This window comes from Sceloporus occidentalis, unplaced genomic scaffold, assembly GCF_023333645.1.
Source record: "Sceloporus occidentalis isolate IW3139 unplaced genomic scaffold, rSceOcc1.0.p SCAF_1, whole genome shotgun sequence".
In the NCBI taxonomy this organism is placed as follows: domain Eukaryota; kingdom Metazoa; phylum Chordata; class Lepidosauria; order Squamata; family Phrynosomatidae; genus Sceloporus; species Sceloporus occidentalis.
The window spans coordinates 8,983,400-9,005,034 of NW_028316981.1; the positions used below are offsets into that span (position 1 = coordinate 8,983,400).

Here is a 21,635-nt window from a genome sequence, read left to right on the forward strand (position 1 = left end):
ATGAAAATGTTGAAAATGTTAAATACACAAATAAAATCATTCCAAAGGCAACAAAAATTCATATTTAAAATAGGTTAACTATGGCGCTTTGCAGAGTGCCCAAAAAGGGCGCTCTGCCGGCACCCGTGTTTTCTGCGCAAGGGAACCACAGCAGACAAACTGTGCGATTCTCTGGCGCAGCAAAAAGAACCTGCAAAAAGCGGGTTCTTTTTGTGGTGGTAGTTATGATGCCGCGAGGCACCAATGGCACTCTTGCGGCGTCATTACTGTGATAAGCGTCCGTGACGTCAAAATGGCGGCGCCCATGTGTATAGGGCGGTGCCATTTTGACGTACCCAGTATGTCTTAGGGGTGAGGCCTGATTGGACGCTGTGTCCTCGGCCAACCCCTAGGACGTACTGGGGGTGTGGCAAAGGCCCATGTAGAAAGGGCCTATGTAATCACTAACAGTGGTTACATTATAGTAATATACAGTACTTAGGGATACAAAGTATCTTGATACTTTGTTAGCGTCTCCTTTTCTATTTCGGCCAGAAGAACAAGCCACACAAGCCACCCTTCCATGTGATCTTTCCTCCCTTATAGACAAAACGGACTTATATTCAAAATCTTGAATATATAAAGCTATTCAAGTGCAGCAACTCACAAAGCCCAGATGTCATCAGCATACTCGAGAGGAGGGGGCCAGAAAGAAAAGAACCCTCTTCACTCTTACCTAAAGAGGTGGAGACTCTGTCCCTATTCGGCAGGATACATTTGTTTTCAGATGGATCCTTCTCTGCCTCAGCTATTACTTTCATAATCAAGGCCTGCAGTGGAAAAACCAGTCAGAATGACCAACAAATGAGGATCAGAAAAAGAATGGTAGAGGATAAGTTCAAACGGCACCATCCACACTCTGGATGATTTATAGGGAAAAATGGTTATGCAGACATTTTTCAAGCTAAGTTATTTCCTGTCCTCCGAAAGTAATTGACCCTCCACTTTTGCAAGAGTTAGAAGCCCAACCCTTCCAAGCAATTGGGAAAACTATGAATACTTCTAGGCTCCCCAAAAATGTAAAGTCACCAGATCATTCCTCTCACCCCTCCTCCTCTCCAGCCAACAGCTCCAGTGCTTACACCCCAGTTTTAGGGACCGGAGCAGCAGTAGCTGCCTCTGCAGCCATCGGACCCTTCTCCACACTCCTTCTTTCCCCCCTCCTCCTGCCAACAGGCCCAGTGCCAAGTTCCTGGTGTTACCAGGATCACTCTCCACATTGCATATCTATAAAAATCAGGGTGTTGGCAAGAGAAGAGGGGGCAGAGAAAGGGTTGTGAAGAATGATCAGATGGCTGCTATTGCCTCTTCTATATATACAATTGAGAGGCTAGTGCTTGGGCTGCTAAGGAAGAAGAGAGGACAATGAAGCCCAACTAGTTTGGCAGCAGCTACCAATCTGCAAATAAACAAAACTGCAAAAAGGAAACTAGCAAATGAAGAGGCCTGACTGTATCAGTATGAAATGCTCTTACCTTCTGTTCTTTCTGCTTCTTCTCCTCTGCCTGACTCAGAAGGAAACCCTCTGCCAGGGCCACTGCCTGGGAACATGTTTCTGCTCCACACTCTCTGATCCAGTTCTCCATCTCTGAGGGAAGGACAGCCAAGAATTGTTCCAGGACCACCAGGTCCAGCATCTCAGTCTTGGAGTGCCTTTCTGGTTTGAGCCATTGGCAGCACAGATCGTGGACTTGGCTGCAAACTTTCCTGGGCCCTTCTACTGCCTCATAGCAGAATTGTCTGAAACGGTGGCGATGTAGATCTGAACTGAGCATATCTTTCCTCAGGCTGTGCTGTGTGGTTCTTGCCCAAAATGCTCCACTGCTCTCTAACCGAACAGAAGGAAGGCCTTTTCCTAACTCAGACCTAGTAGATTCCTTCATCTGGACAAGCTTCCAATGAGAGAAAGCTTGCTTTTTGTCAGACTGTCCTGCAAGGCAAAAGACTGGAAATGTTACAAAAAAGGTATTGGGCGAAGGAGCTATTATTTCCATTCTCCTGTGCTAGTTAGGTGTTTTACAATCCCATTCAAGCTAGGAATGGCATCTTTCTTTCCATTCCAGGACCCCTTCCCCATGGGATAACAAAGTTCTATAAAATACAACGCTTTATCAAAATGGTGTCCCTTAAAAACATCAAAGTGAAGGTTTGCCTCTCAGAATTTATATATACACTCATCCCTCTTTGATATTTGAGGATTTTATTATTCACAGATTTGATTAATATATTCTCTCTAGGAATATCTAGGTCCTCCAGTGCAGCTCTATGGTCAACTTTAACCAAAGGTTGCACTGAAAGACCTAGAGATTCTTAGAGAGAACTCTCCACTAGGCATTTCTAGTGCCTCCAGCGCAGTTCTATGGTCAGTGTCTGTTGGACGTTGACCACAGAGTTGCCCTGGAGGACCTAGAGATTCCTAGAGAGGTGTCCTCTCCAGTTAAAACATGGTGTTTTTGATATTTGCACTTTTCCCATATTCAAAGGGGTCTTGTGCTCCTAACCCTAGTGAATATGGAGGGACAACTATATATTGAATGTTTTCGAGCTGTGGATGCTTCAATCTGTGGCTAGAGAATCCACAAATATGGAGGGCTGACTGTATTGTACATGAAGTGGGCACCAGCACTATTTGTATACTGCCCTTTACAGAGGATTGTCATAAAATTTGTATCTTTGCTACATGCCTTATTGTATTTCTGGTCCAAAACACACTGGAGAAACAATCCAGTTTGAGACTGCTTTAGCTGCCCTGGCTGAGTGCTAGGGAATCCTGGGAACTTTATTTCTGTGAGACACTTAGCCTTCTGTCAGAGAGCTCTGGTGCCACCACAAACTACAATTCCCAGAATTCCCTAGCACTGAGCCAGGGCAGCTAAAGTGGTCTCAGACTGGATTGTTTCTGCAGTGTGTTTCGGGTCTAGCATGCCTCGTTATACAGTAAACGATTGAAATTTGCACTGGCCATCACAGCAGCATCAGCGCTAACAGCAGCATAGTTACCTGGCACCCACCTTGCGGCAGAATGGGGAGCCTAGGACTATTGTTACTCCAGGATTGTTGTACTTTGTGCCTCCATTGCCCTTGTCTTCCTTGTCATTGCTTAATAGAGCTCCCTCCATCCGTAGAGGAAGGCAAAAAAGGGGAGCATTACATCCGGGCTCCTTCCTTCCCAGAATCCTCCACGGACAGGTGGCTCCTCACGCTCTACGGCGGGTAAAGATTCCCGCTCGGCCGGAAGAGGCGGGGCCTAGGCCGAGAATGACAGCCCTTGTTCTGAAGGAGGGAGGTTCCTGAGACGACTCGAAACCCAAAAGAGCCGGCCCCGCCCCCTTTGTGGAGCCAGGGATGGATAGGGCGGGGCCTAGGTCAAGAGTGACAGCGGTTGCCAGGGAAACCCAGCGCAGCCTCTGAGGGAAGAGAAGTGGAGCCGGGCCCTCAGCAGGGAGAGTACTTCTCCTTAGTCCCCTCTCCCTCGGAGGAAGAGGCGCCCACTCCCCTCCTCAGTTCACAACAACCCCGCGAGGGAGGACAGGGCCCAACCAAGCTTGGGTTTTTTTAAAAATTACCTCAGGGAGGAGTGAAGGCGTATCCTGTCTGGGGAAAACGAAGCCCCTTCTTCCAGCCCCAGATGTCTCCCCTCCTGTGTGAAGGAGCTTTATTTTTACCTCATGCCTTCTTCCACCGTCTCAGGTCCTCCTCCTCCTGTGTAAAGGACAGAAGGGACCGAAAGAAGAAAGTGAGGGGCCCCTTCTTCGCCTCAGGTGCCAGAATCTCTCGGGCAGCACTTAGAGAAGGATGCGATTTGGAGCCTGCTCTCTTCCTGCCTGAAAATAATAGATGTGCTGGAATGGTTAAATAATAATAATGGTTTTTAGCCCGCCTCCCATTTGGATAGAGGCGGATTAAAAAAAAGTAGTCTAGATCAAGGGAAGTAATAGTGCCACTCGATTCTGCTTTGGTCAGGTCCCACCTGGAATACTGTGTCCAGTTCTGGGCACCACAATTCAAAAAGGACATTGAGAAACTGGAGCGTGTCCAAAGGAGAGTGACTAAAATGGTGAAGGGTCTGGAAACCATGCCCTATGAGGAACGACTGAGGGAGCTGGGAATGTTTAGTCTGGAGAAAAGAAGGTTAAGAGCTGATGTCACTGTTGATGTATTGTATTGCTTTGTGACATGTAGCTTGTATGTTGTGAACCGCTTTGATCTGGAGGAAAAGCGGTATACAAATAAAAAATATTATTATTATATAAAAGCCCTGTTTAAATATCTGAAAGGATGTCATATTGAGGAGGGAGCAAGTTTGTTTTCTGCTGCTCCTGAGACTAGAGTATCTCTAGCAGGCCGGCGCCTCCTCCTCTTCCTCCTCCTCTGGCCATGTGGCAACTGGGCAAAGTCCAATTTTTTTCTCCTCAAATTTGGTATGTTTTACCTCAAAACCTACCAAAATGTTCCTGATGCAAAAACATGGAGACTTCTGGAGGAATCCATTGTCCTCTGCCTACAAAGAGGCCTGTGGCCTCACAGGAACGGAGACATATTGGATTGCAGAAGAGGAGTCCTGGTTGAGAGGCAAATGGACTTTAAAAATTTCCTGGACTTTGCCCAATTTCCGCATGGCCAGAGGAGGAGGAGCCTGCCTGCAAAAGATACCCTCCCCATGCCATCTTAGCCAAGGACAGAAACAAAATGCAGGCATCTTACTAACATCTCCAATTGTTCTCCTGTTTGGTTTGTAACATCTTGCCTGAGGAAGAAGCCAATGGAGCTTTGAAACCTTGCAACAGGTGTATTGTGCATTTCGGTTTGTCCAATAAAGGTAACACTGTTTGGTGAATTTACATTTATGTCAGTGGGGTTTTTCTGGCCACGCCCTACATTTTTTCTCCACTGTCCTACACTTTGCGGGGCCTTGTTTTCCTCTGGTCACTCTAGGCTGCTGGTAGCCCTGGAAGGAGGCTTGAAAGCTCAACATCCTTCCTGCCAGGAAGTAGGTTCTTAAGTAAAAGTAAAGACAGTCACTTGACGTTCCTGTCTATAGGGGGCAGTGCTCATGTCCACTATTAAGCCGAAGAGCCAGCGTTGTCCGAGGACTGCTCTGGTGGCCATGTGGCCAGCATGACTGCATCCAACGAGAAGTGGTGCCCATTTACTTGCATTTGCATGCTTTCGAACTGCTAGGTTGGCAGAAGCGGGGGCTAGTGATGGGAGCTCACCCCATCCTGCAGTACTCAGGCCTTGAACTGCCAACCTTCTGATTTTCTGATCATCAGAACTAGCCTTGAACCACTAAGACACCACATCCTTGAGTAGGCTCTTGCGTAGATGTGCTAAGGGATACATTACGAAATAAAATCTAAACACACTAATATAAATAAAAATTCATGCTGCTTAGTCAAGCTCAAAATGGAGAACATTTTGAAATTCCTCCTGGACAGAAGGTTGACTTACCTCAGGAAATGGGGTGGCAGTGGGGCACAGAAGTATGTAAAAATTTCTATACATGGGACTTTTTTACTGTTGATATTTTACACAAAATTTACTATCCATTAGTTATCTACCATTAACTGATAACCAAAATTTTACACGGTGGTATAAGAAATACAACTCTTCACTGCTTCTTCCAAACAACCCTTTAGCGATGTTCAGACTCAAGCTTTCCCCCTTTAGACATGTAAAGGCCGCATTGCCAATCATTTTTGATACCAGTTATCCAGAATTCATTGGTCTTTATATCTGTGCCCATTAATACATTACTTCTTTAAACCTCTACATTAACAATTAAATCTCATTCAGTCTTTCCAGTTGCTTTCTACTTGAAATTCTCACAGAAGATATTAATACAGGTAGATGACATTACTTTGCGTCATTACCAACAACTCCCACAAACCACATTTTAATCAATAAAAAAATTAGCTTTATGCAGTCTCAGCATTCATGGGGGTATTTCCTGAGTAAGTTCTTAATATATTCAATAAGGTCTCCATTCCCAAATACTTTATTTCCACGTATCACATCCTCCTCCTCTACACTTTTGCTGTGAAATATGGCAGTCTCTCTTAACATAGCTCAGAGGATCTCATAGAGAGGACAGCAGTGACACCATAGCTAATGCAGGCTAGCACTGCATGAAAAAAGAGACAGGTGAACCCCCTTGCGAGACTATTTCACCAAGAAAACCCTGTAATGAGAAACAGCACAAAAACAGAAAGTAGAAAGGGGGGAAAGAGAGAAAGCACATCAAAGAGGGAACATGGCTCAGAAGATCTCTTAAGATGGAAAGGAAAACAACACAACTCCAAATTCTAGTAAGCGAGGGAGAAGCATCATTAAGAGACATTGTGAAAAATAAATCAGTAGGAACAGATGATACCAATCAAACTGCTGCAATCCATATACACACAATCAATTCAGGTGTTAACTAAAATATGCCAAAAAAGATGGGAAACAAAAGACTGGCCAAAAGACTGGAAATGGTCAATATACACCCCCATTCACCAAAAAGGGGACACATGGGACTGTAGTAACTATAGGGCCATAGCACTAATCTTCCATGCAAGAAAATTATGTTTAAAATACTGCAACAGACTCCAGTGACATATGGAGAGAGAAATCTCAGAGATACATGCAGTTTTGGGGAGAAGAAGTGGCACTAAGAACCACATTGCAAACATATGCTAATGGAGCACATCAAAAAATTCCAAGAGAAAAACAACATGTGCTTTGTAGACTATAGCAAAGCCTTTGATTACATTGATCATGAAAAGCTATGGAATGATCTCAGAGAGGTGAGAGTGCTGATACACTTGATGGTTCTGCTGAGAAATCTATACTCAGGACAATTCCTTTTTCACATTCATTTTTATTTTTTTGTAGTCTAGGAGGATTTGGAGTACACAAGAGAAGGTCACCTTGGCACAGGGCTGGAGGACATCTCCTTCATTTTACACTTTTCTGTTCATTGCCCTCTTAAGGGGCTTGTGGGAACTTGTGAGACAGACACTTGCCTTTGGAATTAGCTAGTAGCCAGGAGCTCTGTACATAACTATAGTTCCAGTTGATTGAGCTTACTAACAGAGTTTGAGGACAAAGGCCAAGCCAGCAGGGGTTCTTTACACTGGTATTTAGCAGGGAGAGCCCACAGTCTTGTTTCAGTGCCTCCTTAAGACCTTTCGGTATGGACACTGAAGGACTTGCTGCAGTCACCTGCAACACTTGTGGGATGTTTGTCTTTTTGCCTAGGGATATGGGGAACTACTTCACCTGCACCAAGTGCATATTGGTAGCCCTCTTAGAAGAGAAAGTGCAGCAGCTGGAGGCCCAGGTAGCTACAGATCAGCATCTTAGGAAGCAAGAGGTTTTCCTGACCAGAACGGACCAGATGGTCCTGAATGGGAAACACACAGAGGAAGTTGCTGGGGAGGAGGATGTCACTTCACATACAAGAGAAGTAGATGGTTGGAGGAGTGTCACACACAGAAGCAGGAAAACCAGGGAATGTTCTGTGAGCTTGCAGCTACAGAATCGATTTCAATCTCTCTGTTATGAAGGATGATGAGCAGCAGGGACAGACTTCAGGGACAGAGCAGGCGACCTTGGAAGAATCACCAAAGGGAACAGCCGCTGCTAAGCCTCGGAGGAGGCATGTGGTGGTCGTGGGGGACTCCTTGATGAGAGGCACTAAACCAGTGGCTTGTGGGCTTGAGTAGATGTCTTGGGAGGTGTGCTGTCTCCCTGGGGCAAAGATCCGTGATGTGACAGAGAGGCTGACAAGACTTGTCAAGCCTACTGAACATCACCCTTTTCTTTTGGTTCATGTGGGAACCAATGATACTGCAAGGCACAGCCTTCAGAATATCAGAAGGGACTATGAGGCTTTGGGTAGGAAGTTGAAAGAAATGGATGCACAGGTTGTCATCTCATCTCTTCATCCAGTCGAAGGGCATGGTCCAGGAAGGGAGAGGAAAATAGCAGAGCTGAGTAACTCAGATGGTGCCGCCAAGAACAATTTGGATTCTTGGATCATGGACTGAGGTTCCATGAGGAAGGACTTCTGGCAAGGGATGGGTTGCATCTCACGCCAGTTGGCAGAAACGTTTTTGCCAATAGTCTCAAAAATTTGATCATGAGGGCTTTAAATTGAGTTATGTGGGGGAGGGAGACAATATTCTGGAAGGCAAAGGGGCTGGAAAAAATAGGTAAACTGTCATAAAGGGAAAAAGACAAACAGAGCAAGGACCCAAAAGTGGGAGGCAAAAAAACTTGCACAGGCACCATGTCAAGGGGACACATGGGCCCCATTCCCACTTGGCAGATAAAACGGCTTATATTGGCGCGATTCTGACTCGGATTATTTTCCGAATCTAATTCGAATTTTTCCATCGTTTCCATTAGGAAAGGGGGCAAATTACCCCGATTTATTTTGACCCTGTTTTCGTTCCCATTCATTTTAAATCGCTGTATTTTAAAGCAGAGTAATTTGCTCCCCGTTCCCATTTGTGTCTGCAAGCTGTCAATCAAGCGCCTAGGCTTCAGACATCACAAGTGTCATCACCTAATTCGAAACACGTTGACACAGTTTATTTTGCTCCTCATTCCCATTTCTGTTTGTTTGTTGTTGTTGTTTGGGGGCAGCCAATGAATAGCAGCTGCATCTAAGGATCTTCTGTGTCTCCCCAGATTCCCTTTGGGAAAGAGAGAAAGGGAGCCTCTAATCACCTCAAATCCCTTTGCCTGCCCCATTGCTCCCTGGGCTGTCTGGGGGGCAATCAAGCAGGCATGTACTGCAAAGTCCATCTGCTGCTCAGGCGCTCAGGCAGAGGCAAAAAAAGAAAAAAATAATAGTTTAAAATGGTGTTCAATGGGTCTCCTCACACATCGGTCTATGAATGTGGAGCAGAGGGGAGGTTGCAGGGGGAGTAATGTGTTTACTGCGTTTGGAGCTCAATGTAGCGTGGTCGCCTTACCCTGCTTCCCAATCCACTGGGGGAAAGGCTATGTGAACGGAAGAAAATGGCGCCAGTGATGCAGAAAGAGAAGAAACAGGGTGACAGCCCCAAGCCAGCCCATTGAACACTGCTCCTCCCACCCCCAGGTTCCCAAATCAGACACCCTTTCGTTCCCATTCATTTGCCCCGAATCAGACTCCGGAGGCACAGGAAAATTTGCAAAAAAGCCATTATTTTTTTAAACCGGTTTATCGACCTAAAATTTGGATTTTTCAGTATAATTAGATTCAGATTCGAATCTCAATTGGAACGATATCAGAGCAATGTGGGTCGAATGCGCGCTCTAATGGAAACGAAGCACCCATGATTCGTGTCCTGATCTGCGTTATAGGCCAGTGGGAATGGGGCCTTGGTCTTCAATGTCTCTACACTAATGCACAGAGCATGGGAAACAAGCAAAACTAATTCAAACTGCTAGTACAACAAAGCAAATATGATATAATAGGCATCACTGTGGGATGAGTCTCATGATTGGAATGTAGGAATACACAGGTATAACATTTTTAAGAGAAATAGGCCAAACAAGAAAGGAGAAGGAATAGTCTTATATGCCAGGGACATTTACACCAGTGAAGAGATCCAGGACATCAATACTGGCAACCAGGTAGAGAGCATCTGGATTAAAAGTAACGAGGGGAACAACAAGGATGTTATTGTGGGAGTCTACTACAGACCCCCAAGTCAGACTGAGCAATTGGATGATGTCTTTCTAGAACAGATGACCACACATTCAAAAAAGAGGGATGTAGTAGTGATGGGTGACTTCAATTATCCTGATATTTGCTGGAAGTCAAACTCAGCAAAATCCTCAAGGTCTAGCAAATTCCTCACTTGAATTAGAGACAATTTCATCTTCGAAAAGGTGGAAGAGGCAACAAGGGGATCAGCTATTTTGGATCTGATCCAAACCAACAAAGATGACCTAGTTAATGGGGTGCAAGTGGTGAGATCCTTAGGTGGGAGTGATCATGTACTACTGGAGTTTGTTATACAACGGAAAGGAGAAGCCAGGCATAGTCAGACATGCATTCTAGACTTTAGGAAAGCTGATTTTAGTAAACTTAGAGAAATACTGGGGGTGATCCCATGGTCAGGAATACTAAAAGAGAAGGGAATTCAAGACGGATGGGAGTTTCTCAAAGGAGAGATACTGAAAGCACAATTTCAAACAGTTCCAATGAAGAAGAAAAATGGGAGATGTCTCAAGAAACCAGGATGGATGACTAAGGAACTTTCAACGGAGCTAAGTTTGAAACGGAACATGTATAAGAAATGGAAAAAGGGGGAAATCACAAAAAAGGAATTCAAAGAAATAGCAGGCATGTGTAGGGGTAAAGTCAGAAAAGCTAAAGCGCAGAATGAATTCAGGATTGCTAGAGAGGTTAAGAACAATAAAAAGGGCTTTTTTGGATATATCCGCAACAAAAGGAAGAAAAAGGAAACAGTAGGGTCACTGTGTGGAGAAGATGGCAAAATGCTAACAGAAGACAGAGAAAAGGCAGAATTACTCAACAACTTCTTTGCCTCAGTCTTCTCAGAAAAAGCAAAGGGTGCTCAACCTGAGGATAATGGAGCAGAGGACAGAACAGGGGAATTTCAGCACAGAATAAGTAAAGAGATAGTTCAGGAATATCTGATTAATCTAAACAAATGTAAATCTCCAGGACCAGATGAACTACATCCAAGGGTATTAAAAGAACTGGCAAATGTAATATTGGAGCCATTGACAATAATCTTTGAAAACTCCTGGAGAACAGGAGAAGTCCCAGCAGACTCGAGGAGGGCAAACGTTGTCCCCATCTTCAAAAAGGGGAAAAAGAGGATCCAAACAATTATCGGCCAGTTAGTCTGACATCAATACCAGGAAAGATTCTGGAGCAGATCATTAAACAGAGAGTCTGTGAACATCTAGAAGGCAATGCCATAATCACAAAAAGTCAACACGGGTTTCAGAGAAAGAAGTCATGCCAGACAAATCTAATCTCTTTTTTTGATAAAATTACCAGCTTGGTAGATGAAGCGAATGCTGTGGATATAGTATATCTTGATTTCAGTAAGGCCTTTGACAAGGTTCCCCACGACATTCTTGCAAACAAGCTGGTAAAATGTGGGCTAGACAAGGCAACTGTTAAGTGGATTTGTAATTGGTTACCTGGCCGAACGCAAAGGGTGCTCAACAATGGATCCTTTTCATCCTGGAGAGAAGTGACCAGCGGGGTCCCATGGGGGTCTGTCCTGGGCCCAGTGCTATTCAACATCTTTATCAATGACCTGGATGACAGAATTGGGAGCATACTTATCAAATTTGCAGATGACACCAAATTAGGAGGAGTAGCAAATACCCCAGAGGACAGGATCAACATTCAAAATGACCTGAATAGACTAGAAAGCTGGGCCACAGCTAACAAAATGAACTTCAACAGAGAGAAATGTAAGGTACTGCACTTAGGGCAGAAAAATAAAATGCACAGATATAGGATGGGGGAAACATGGCTGAATGAGACTACATGTGAAAGGGATCTGAGAGTCCAAGTAGACCACAAGTTGAACATGAGTCAACAGTACGATGCGGCAGCAAACCAGGCTAATGCGATTTTAGGCTGCATCAATAGAGGTATAGAGTCTAGATCAAGGGAAGTAATAGTGCCACTCTATTCTGCTCTAGTCAGGCCCCACCTGGAATACTGCATCCAGTTCTGGGCACCACAATTCAAAAAGGATGTTGAAAAACTGGAACTTGCCCAAAGGAGGGCGACTAAAATGGTGACAGGTCTGGAAACCATGTCCTATGAGGAACGACTTAAGGAGTTGGGGATGTTTAGCCTGGAGAAGAGAAGGTTAAGAGGTGATATGATAGCCCTGTTGAAATACTTGAAGGGTTGTCATACTGAGGAGGGAGCTGACTTGTTTTCTGCTGCTCCAGAGACTAGGACCCGGAGCAATGGGTACAAGTTCCAGGAAAAGAGATTCCAGCTCAACATTAGGAAGAACTTCCTGACAGTCAGGGCTGTTTGACAGTGGAACAAATTCCCTTGGAGTGTAGTGGAGTCTCCCTCATTGGAGGTCTTTAAGCAGAGGCTGGATGGCCATCTCTCAGGGATGCTTTGAGTAAGAGTTCCTGCATGACAGGGGGTTGGACTGGATGGCCCTTGCGGTTTCTTCCAAATCTATGATTCCATGATTCTATGATTCTATAAGAGGCCACTGTCAGAAAAGAATATGGAGAAACTGAATGGCTCTCAATAGGCAAAGGAGTCAGGCAAGGCTGCATATTATCACCATGCATGTTCAACTTGTATGCAGAAAATAGCATACAAAGAAAAGGGCTAGACTCAGAAGGAGTAGTGAATGATAGAATAATAGAGTTGGAAGAGACCACAAGGATGAAGGAACATGATAGGAGACTGACAAAATATTAATAGTGGAAAACATCAATGACTTGGGACAATTACTAAGGATGGTCAAGGAAGAAACTCCAAAGGCAGGCCTACTGCTGAACATAAAGAGGGGGAAAAAGACGACTGAGGACCTACATAAATTCAAATTAGGCAATGAGGAAATTGAAACAGAAATAGATTGTAGTGAGCTGGGACCAACTGAGGTAGATGCCACTGCCTGGCTGGTGCACAAACAGTAGACCTAGTATCAAGAAAGAGATCTTGGGGGCACTAGGGTTGTCGCTGAAGAGGAAAGGTTTGAGGACCACTCCTGAAATTGTAAGTTGTTTGGCGATGACTGAGGTGTGTTGTTCGAATAAAACTCTTACCAAACTCTTAAGCACTGAAATGGTTTCCCTCTTTATGACGCTTTTGATGAGCATTGAGGTTTTGCTTCTGACTGAACCTCTTCCCACACTCTAAGCATGGAAAAGGCTTCTCTCCTGTATGACTTCTTTGATGACAGGTCAGTCCTGACTTCTGACTGAAGCTCTTTCCACACTCCAAACACTGAAATGGCCTTTCTCCTGTATGACTTCTTTGATGAAATGTAAGTCCTATCTTCTGACTGAAGCTCTTTCCACACTCCAAGCACTGAAAAGGCTTCTCGTCTGTATGGTTTCTTTGATGAGAAGTAAGGTTTTGCTTCTGACTGAACCTTTTTCCACATTCCAAGCACTGATACGGCTTCTCGTCTGTATGACTTCTTTGATGACAAGTAAGTCCTGACTTCTGGCTGAACCTCTTTCCACACTCTAAGCATTCAAATGGCTTCTCTCCTGTATGACTTCTTTGATGATAAATAAGTCCTATCTTCTGACTGAACCTCTTTCCACACTCCAAGCACTGAAATGGCTTCTCATCTGTATGATTTCTTTGATGAGCAGTGAGGTTTTGCTTCTGACTGAATCTCTTTCCACACTCCAAACACTGAAACGGCTTCTCTCCTGTATGACTTCTCTGATGAGCAGTGAGGTTTTGCTTATGACTGAATCTCTTTCCACACTGGAAGCACTGAAATGGCTTCTCTCCTGTATGACTTCTTTGATGAATAGTGAGATCTGTCTTCTGACTGAAGCTCTTTCCACATTGCAAGCAATGAAATGGCTTCTCCCCTGTGTGAGTTGCTTGATGACGAGTGAGGATTGTCTTATGACTGAAAAATTTTCCACATTCCAAGCACTGAAATGGTTTCTCACTCATGTAACATTTTTGATGGGAAATCAGGGCTTTCCTAACACTGAGCATCTTTCTGCACTCATCACCTTTGAAAGAAATCGCCCCTGTGTGAGTTCTCACATGACAGTTCAGACTGCCTTTAAAACGGAAGCTTCTTCCACATAGAAGGCATATATATCTATTTCTTTTCTTTTTTTCTTTCATCATTTCTTGCAGTGAGATTTCATAGACCTCCCTACCCTGAAAAACAGATGCTTTGTTCTTCCCCTTCTCTTGAGAGTCAGAGTTTCTTTCATTTTCCTCCATCTGTTTATAGTTGGCTGTTATGGATAACACCCTGCATGGTTCCTCTTCCTTCTTATACAATGGCTCTTCAGCATCTGTAAAGGAAAGAAAGAACTGGTCAAAGCACAAGAGAGACAAGGACACTGACTGGAACAGTGCTGTTGTTAGACTTATAAATATCTTGCCTTTTTCCAAGTATGAAGGCAACATAGCTTACAGTTATACCTAAAATATTTACATTGTGCAAAATTTTAAAATAGGTACACAGTTAACCATAAAAGAACAGCAAGAAATGTAAAAAAAACCCCACAGTACAGTATTGAATAGATAACGCCTGAACTCTCCCAAGAAGCAAGGTAATGAAACTGAGGCTGTCATACTTTGGCCACATCATGAGAAGGTATGACCTCTTAGAAAAGAAGATAATGCTAGGAAGGTAGAAAGCAGTAGAAAGAGAGGATGACAAAATGCTGGATGGATAGACTCAACTGCGCTGGTAGGTGAGGGGAGACAGAGGGGAGGGACAGTTCTGCCCAACTGCCCACCTCCAGTGACCTGTCTCTCCCCTTGTATTTGACCCGGCACCCAGGTTTTCTCAAAAGAAACGGGGGAAATCCCACTTTCAAAAGACCTGCACTGAGGGGGACTTGCCCCTGAACAGGTGTGAATAAACCGGCACCAGTATGAACTACCCACTTTTTAATCTGGTTTGGGAATTAGGGTAAAAGGGAGTCTGAATGGCCAAAGAGAAGCCACAGGCCTGAATTTACAGGGCCTAAGCAAAGCAGTGGCAGATAAGGGCTCTTGAAGATGTCTCATCCACAGGGTCACCATGAGCCACGGTTGACTCGATGGGAGTTAACAACAGCAATCATGATTTTAAGCCGTTATCTTTAAGGAACCACAAGAAAGAAGAAGGGGACTTACTGAGGGAGAACACAAGCCCCAAATTGTCTTCCATCACTTCCCTGTGCAGGGCCCATTGACCTGGGTCCAGCAAGGCCCACTCTTCCTCAGTGAAAAATACAGCCACCTCTTCAAAGATCACCTAAAGAAAGAAACGTGACTTGAAACAGGTGTTGTTTCTCCCCCATATGTTTTAGACTTGCCACTTCTCAGTTCATCTGGCCCAGTGTCAACTGCCATTACCTTCTGGTTACCAGAGTGCCCAATTTGTGATTGTAGTTGAACCAAATAGTCATCAACATTCCAATTACGTATTCTTAAGTATTGGAATTTCAGGAAATTTCCATGAAAAATGAGCAAGCTGTTTGGTGCTATTTAGTATATGAATTCATAGATTGTCAAAGAGCAGAAATGAGTGACAGTAATAGGAAAAAGCAGCTAGACAGATTGGAGTTGCCTAACCAGATTTAAATTTTCAAACATGGCAACCATGGTAGATGAGCCTAACAAACAGAAAGGATTCTTTCAGGTCCAGGGCAATGTGCAGGGGTCAGGGACACTCAGACCTCTAGGGATCCTGCCCCCTACCTGATCCGGTCTCACTGAAGCTGCGCCAAGCGCATCATTATTAGCAGATGAACTAGTATGTGTTGTCCATTCCTTTGTTCCATTTTCTGTGGAGGATACAAAAGCATAAAGGGTGAGTCACATTCAAATCTTCCTATTTTTGACTGAGGTATTTCCATAGTCACTAAAACACAGACAAAATTACATGAAACACACACTAGTTGGAGGTGGCAGGAAACACAGAGTAGCTCCAAGCTCAGAACTGATACCAAAATTTTGTAAATACACTCATCCCTCCACATTCTCTGCGGTTAGGGGCACAGCACTCCTATGAATGTGGAAAAAACACAAATAACGAAAATATGATATTTTTAGCTGAGATAATATCTTTAAGAATTTCTAGGTCCTCCAGTGCAACTGTCTGGTCAGCACTGACCATAGCTGGAGGAGCTACAAATGCCTAATGGAATGTTCTCTTTGGCCTGTTACAGACTGCCAAAATAAAGCTGCTTCGGGTCTCTTTGGAGGTATGCTGTTTAAATGATGCATGCATCCTAAGAATCCGGAAGCTGCACCAAAGCTGTACTCCAGTGCTTAGGAATGGAGTGTGGCTTTGGCGCGACCTCCAGACTCTTAGGACCCATGTATCATTTAAATAGCATACCTCCAAAGAGACCCAAAGCAGCTTTATTTTGGCAGTCTGTAACAGGGCTTTAGGAATCTCTAGGTCCTTCAGCGCAACCTTTGGTTAAAGTTGACCATAAAGCTGCGATGGAGGACCTAGATATTGCTAGAGAGAACATATTTATACAATCCATGAATAATCAAAGCTGCAAATGTGAAGGGATGAGTAAATATACATAGCAACAAAAGAAAGATAGGAGAACTATCTAATTTTGAAAGTTTATTTATGTACTTATTTATCTATTTGCAAGCATTTGTGAACTACCTCTTATGCCACTAGGGTTCCTGTAGTGATGCACAATGTATGAAAATATTAAAAATTAAAATCATTCCAAAATCAACAAAAACTTATATTTAACACAAGTTAAATATTTTAAAATATATTAATTGACTCCAAAAAAGTAAAAAATGAAATATGGACTCCACAGAGTTTATTTATTTATTTGAAGCATTTGCTTCAAGGAATTGTGAAGGACTCTCAGAATAAAATGGGCTGGAGAAAAGAAGGAAATGCAAATGAGTGAAACCAGCAGCAGTTCATTTTAAAAAGCCGTATTTTGACACTCTTTTCTAATATAGACTCAAAATGCAAAACCAATATTGATTTCCAAAGCAGCTTTCAATTCAAACTAACATAAGGGAACAATATAATTCAGGGGTCCTTGGTACACATCCGTACTTCAATGTGGCTGAAGGAGGTCTTTCTGCCTATGGCTGTCAGTGATATAGTCCAGGTTCCTGCCTCTTCCCCACATGGGAAGGGGGCAGGAACTGCAAAAGGGATTCTGGGGCTGCCTAGTGGCCAAAAGAACAACCCACACAAGCTTCCCTTCCATTTGATCTTTCCTCCCTTATAGACAAATGGATTTATATTAAAGGTATTGAATACACAGAGCTATTCAAGTGCAGCAACTCACAAAGTGCAGATGTCTTCAGCATACTCAAGAGGAGGGGAGCAGGAAGAAAAGAGCCCTCTTACCTAATGAGGTGGAGACTCTGTTCCTCTTTGGCATGTCCCACTTTTCAGATGGATCCTTCTCTATCTCAGCTGTTCCTTTCATAATCAAGTCCTGCAGTGGAAAAAACAGTTAGGACTGGAAGAGGATAAGATCAAACAGCACCATCCACACCTGGATGATTTCTAGGAAAAAGTGGTTAAGTAGATGTTTTTGAAAATAAATATTCACAGCCCTCTGAAAGTAGTTGGCCCTCCACTTTTGCAGAATTTAGGGGCCCAGCCTCTCTGCAGATGTGGAAAAATCTCTAGCCCACCCCTAAAATGTACCACCACCAGATCGTTATCATTACACCTCCGCTCCAGCCAACAGTCTCAGTGCCTACCTCCTGGTTTTAGAGAGAAGCAGCAGTAGCAATCTCTGCAGCCACTGGATCTTTCCCCACACATCTTCCTTTTACTTTCCCCTTCTACTACCAGCAGCTTCAGCGCCAACCTCCCTCTTCTACAGACAGAAGCAGCAGCAGTAATCACTACAGTCAGTGACCCTTCTCCACACTCTTTTCTCCTATCCCCTTTTTCCTGCCAACGGCCCCAGTGTCACACTCCCAGTTTTATCAATGTTCTTATCCATATCCCACATCATTAAAAGATGGGGTGCAGGGACTACTGGCAGAAGAAGGGAGGAAGGAGAACAAAGCAGTGCAAAGAAGGGGTTTGGTGGCTGCAGCAACTACTACTGATGCTTCTATATATAAAACCAAGAGGTTTGTGCTGGAGGTGTTAAGGAGAAGAAAGGACAAGGAAGCCCAACTAGTTCAGCAGCAGTTACATCACAAACTTGCAAACAAACAAAACTGCAAGAGGGAAACCTGTGAATGTAGAGGGCTGAATGTAACAGCATGAAACACTCTCACCTGCTGCTCTTTCTGTTTCTTCTCTTCTATGTGGCTCAAAAGGAAACCCTCTGCCAGGGCCACTGCCTGGGAACTCGTTTCCACTCCACACTCTTTGAGCCAGTTCTCCATCTCTGGGGGAAGGATAGTCACGAATTGCTCCAGGACCACCAGGTCTACCATCTGCATCTTCGTGTGTGTTTCTGGCTTCAGCCATTGGCAGCACAGATTGTGAAGCTGGCTGAAAACTTTTCTGAGCCCTTCTGCCTCTTCATAGGAGAACTGCCTGAAGATTTGGTGCTGTAGATCTGAACTGAGTGTATCTTTCCTCAAGCTGTGCTGTGTGGTTCTTTCCAAGAAGACTCCACTGCTCTCAGCCTGGATGGCAGGAAGACTTTTTCCTAATCCAGACCTAGCAGATTCCTCCACTTGATCAAGTTTCCAAAGAGGGAAGCCTCTTTTTTTGTCAGAATGTCCTGTGAAAGTGAAGGGGGGGGGGGACACAAATAAAAAACCAATATTCTTTTTAACCTGAGAACATCTTTCTAGAAATCTGCTGGTCCTCCAACTCAAATCTCTGACCGACACCTGACAGAAGCTGACTATAGAATTATGCTAGAGGACCTACAAATGCTTAGAGAAGTTTTTTTTCTAGAAATATATGGTCAACTTCTAGCAGAATTGTGCTGGAAGACCTAGAGATTCCTAGAGAGACAATATTAATCAACTCTGTTCATCGCAGCAGATGCTAATCTCCGATGAAACCATGTCCTCAGCCAGACGACCTGGGTCTACACACAAAAGAGATCTAAAGCAAGCCTTGTTCACCTTTCATTCAGGGGAAACAGGGTAGGAGAAAGAAAGGAGAAGGAAACTCAGTATTTGGATATTAACTAACGTGATCTAAAGTGACACATTTTGTTACTGATCCCTACTGTTTGTCACTTTTATACCCAAAATATAATTACAGCGCTTTAGAAATAAAGTATAATAATAATAATAATAATAATAATAATAATAATAAAATTCAAAACTGTGATCAGCTGTCAAAGCAGCTTTCGATTCAAAGCCATACAAAGGAACAATATTAGGCAGGGCGCCATGCAATTCTTCTGGATGATGATGATGATGATGATATTTATTTATATCCCACCCTTTTCCTAAAACTGGGACTCAGAGAAGTTTACAGGATTGAGAATATTAATCTTACATTAACAGAGCAGAAGGAGTTTTTTTCTGGCTATGGCTATAGTGCATCTTCCTGGCTTTTCATCACATAGGAAGGGTGCAGGAGCTGTAGATGGGAGTCTAGGCCTGTTTGGTGGCCAAATTGCCAACCTACAGGAGCAGTCGTTCTCTTGTTCTTTTTTTCTCTTAAACACGTTTGGTCTCAAAGTAAAAAACAGAGACAACTGTCAGTGTGCAGCAACCTGCACAGCCCCTTACCTATTGGAGCACAGACTCTGTCTCTGTCTGGCCTGACCCACTTGGTCTCAGAAGGATCCTTCCCTGCTTCAGCTGTCTCTTCCACAAAAACATCCTACAACCAGAAGAAGCAGCAAGGAACACAAAACAGAAAAAGAAAGCTAGGGTGGCCCATCATCAAATACAGGTATTTTGAAAATAGATATTCCCAGCCTTTCCAAAGTGCCAAAATGAAATACTCCCACCTGCTGTTCCTTCTGCTTCTTGTCCTCTGTCTGACTGAGGAGGAAGCTTTCTGCCAGGGCTTGTGCCTGGGAACTGGTCACTACTCCACACTTTTTCACCCAAGCTGACATCTCTGGTGGAAGGATAGCCAAGAACTGCTCCAAGATCACCAGATCCAGCATCTCAGTCTTTGTGTGCTTCTCTGGCTTCAGCCATTGGCAACAGAGATTGTAGAGGTGGCTGCAAACCTTTCTAGGCCCTTCAGCTTCTTCATAGCAGAACTGCCTGAAACGCTGGCACTTTGTGTCTGAAATGAGCATATTTTTCATTTGGTGCTGTTGTGCGGTTCCTTCCCCAAATGCTCCACTGCTCTCAGCTTAAACATCAGTAAGGTATTTTCTTCTACTTCCTATCCAATTGAATCCTGCTTTTCCTTCTTTCCTGCATTCTATAAGCATCTCCAAGCCGTTCCGGAGATAGTTCCCTTTGTTCTGAATTATTTATCACAGCATACGACAGAGTTGCAGCATGTGAAAATTTAATCAACAGGAACTTCAGGTTGTTTACTTCAGAGAGTCTTGTCACTATAAAGAAAGAAAGCAACTGACAATTGGAAATCAAGCAAGGAAAGTCCTTTTCTCAGTTACGTGTTAAATGACAGAATGGATGGGGGGGGGGTCTGGAGGGGAAGCCTCACCCATAGCCTACCTGATCCTCTTGCTTACAGGGGATGGACTTTTTGCTCTCTGAATGCACTATCGGAATAGGGAATCTCCAAACCAAAGCAGGGCTTGACCTATTTCTTTTTAATCACAATTTCAACAGAATTCCAGTACATAACTCCTTCTCCACGGTTCAAAACCTTTCTACAAGCCAGCACTGTCCCCATGCCTCTGTCCCAAGAAAGCTTCCTACTCTCATTTCTCCCACTCCCCCCCTTTCCTGACGTGTAGCGGGTTCAAGGTCTCCAGGAGAGAACTGGGGTGCTTTCCCATCTTTCTGCAGAGATTTTGCTGCCTGAGGACCAGGCGGAGTCTGCAGGCAAGGAGGGACCTGTGGCCTCCTGTCCAGAATTCTGCCCTCCAACAGAGAAAGACTGGCTTTTCCCCACCTCTACCTTCACGATGGACTATGACTTCCCCGCTCAGCCATGAAACCCAACGGTTGACCCTGGACAGGTCACGCTCTCTCAGCCTGAGAGGATGGCCATGGCAGACCCCCTCTGAAGGAACCTGCCAAAAAGCAAAACAAAACTTGTGACAGGTTCATCTTAGGCTTGCCTAAATTGGAAATGACTTGAAGGCACACAACAACAACAACAACCACAACAACAGCAGCAGCAGCAGCCAGTGCTTTGCCAACAGAGAGGCCCCCTGCCATTGCTAAGGTCCAGCTGCTCCTTCCCCTCCCTGCTCCCCTCTGGCGATGCTCCCTCCTGAGGAGGCAGAACGGGAGGGAGGGGAAGGGGCTCAAGGCAGGCTTTCTGCCGCCGCCCCAGATGCTTCTCTTCCTCCCCTCACCATTGTGCTCTGGGCCTTCGAGTCATTGCTGAGCCCAAGGCGGCCCCAGCTGCGCTTTAGGGTCACCGGAAGGATCACTTTAGGGCCGGAAATGACTCGAAAGCACCCAAGAAGCAAACTAGCCAAGGCCCTTCCGCAAAGCCCCTCCCTCCATCGCCGCAAGCCTTTCCGTTCCCTTGGTCCTCCGGGTGTTTTGACTTCAGTTCCCAGAAGCCTCTGTCAGGCTCAGTCAACGGTCAGGCATTCTGGGAGCTGAAGTCCGAAGCCTCTGTCTGCCCGCAACAGGAGGCGGAGCCGCCCTGGGCCTCCCCTCGGCTTGGCTGGCTCCCAGGCGGAGAGAGCGCCACTGGCCCAGGCCCCAGGGGCCCTCCAGGGCCGACAGGAAGCGCCGCTCCACCGTGGCCCCCTCCCCTCGCCAGCCCTGCGGCGCTTCCCCTTCCTCCGGCGGCGGCGGCGGCGGCGGTGGCAACTGACCGGCCCTGGGAGCCCTCCAAGGCTTCCGCCCGACG

At 44.8% G+C, this 21,635-nt stretch overlaps 2 protein-coding genes across 5 annotated transcripts in view; both read right to left on the reverse strand.

The window, feature by feature from the left end:
* LOC149320631 (uncharacterized) overlaps positions 1–3,235 on the reverse strand; it is a 33,748-nt gene extending 30,513 nt beyond the window's left edge. Inside the window, exons 1-3 of the mRNA XM_089503472.1 lie at positions 3,051–3,235; positions 1,515–1,969; positions 716–809 (exon numbers count right to left, since the gene is read on the reverse strand). Coding sequence (XP_089359598.1) covers positions 716–809; positions 1,515–1,922 — 502 coding nt within the window. The 5' untranslated portion in view covers positions 1,923–1,969; positions 3,051–3,235. The remainder of the gene's footprint in view (positions 1–715; positions 810–1,514; positions 1,970–3,050) is intronic.
* On the reverse strand, positions 1,892–21,576 carry LOC149320632 (uncharacterized). Of its 4 annotated transcripts, none has more exons than XM_089503515.1 (9): positions 21,127–21,576; positions 19,627–20,190; positions 19,403–19,496; positions 17,978–18,432; positions 17,085–17,175; positions 15,443–15,528; positions 14,876–14,996; positions 12,814–14,043; positions 1,892–1,969 (listed from the first exon to the last, which is right to left on the reverse strand). In XM_089503515.1, exons 2-8 carry the CDS (start codon positions 19,933–19,935, stop codon positions 12,821–12,823), a joined length of 2,379 nt encoding a protein of 792 aa, XP_089359641.1. In that variant the 5' UTR covers positions 19,936–20,190; positions 21,127–21,576; the 3' UTR covers positions 1,892–1,969; positions 12,814–12,820. The 4 variants fall into 4 exon arrangements, with proteins under 4 accessions (XP_089359641.1, XP_089359634.1, XP_089359628.1 ...); XM_089503508.1 differs by lacking the exon at positions 1,892–1,969 and adding an exon at positions 3,499–3,741; XM_089503502.1 differs by lacking the exon at positions 1,892–1,969 and adding an exon at positions 3,499–3,863.
* Between the last annotated feature and the right edge of the window lie 59 nt (positions 21,577–21,635).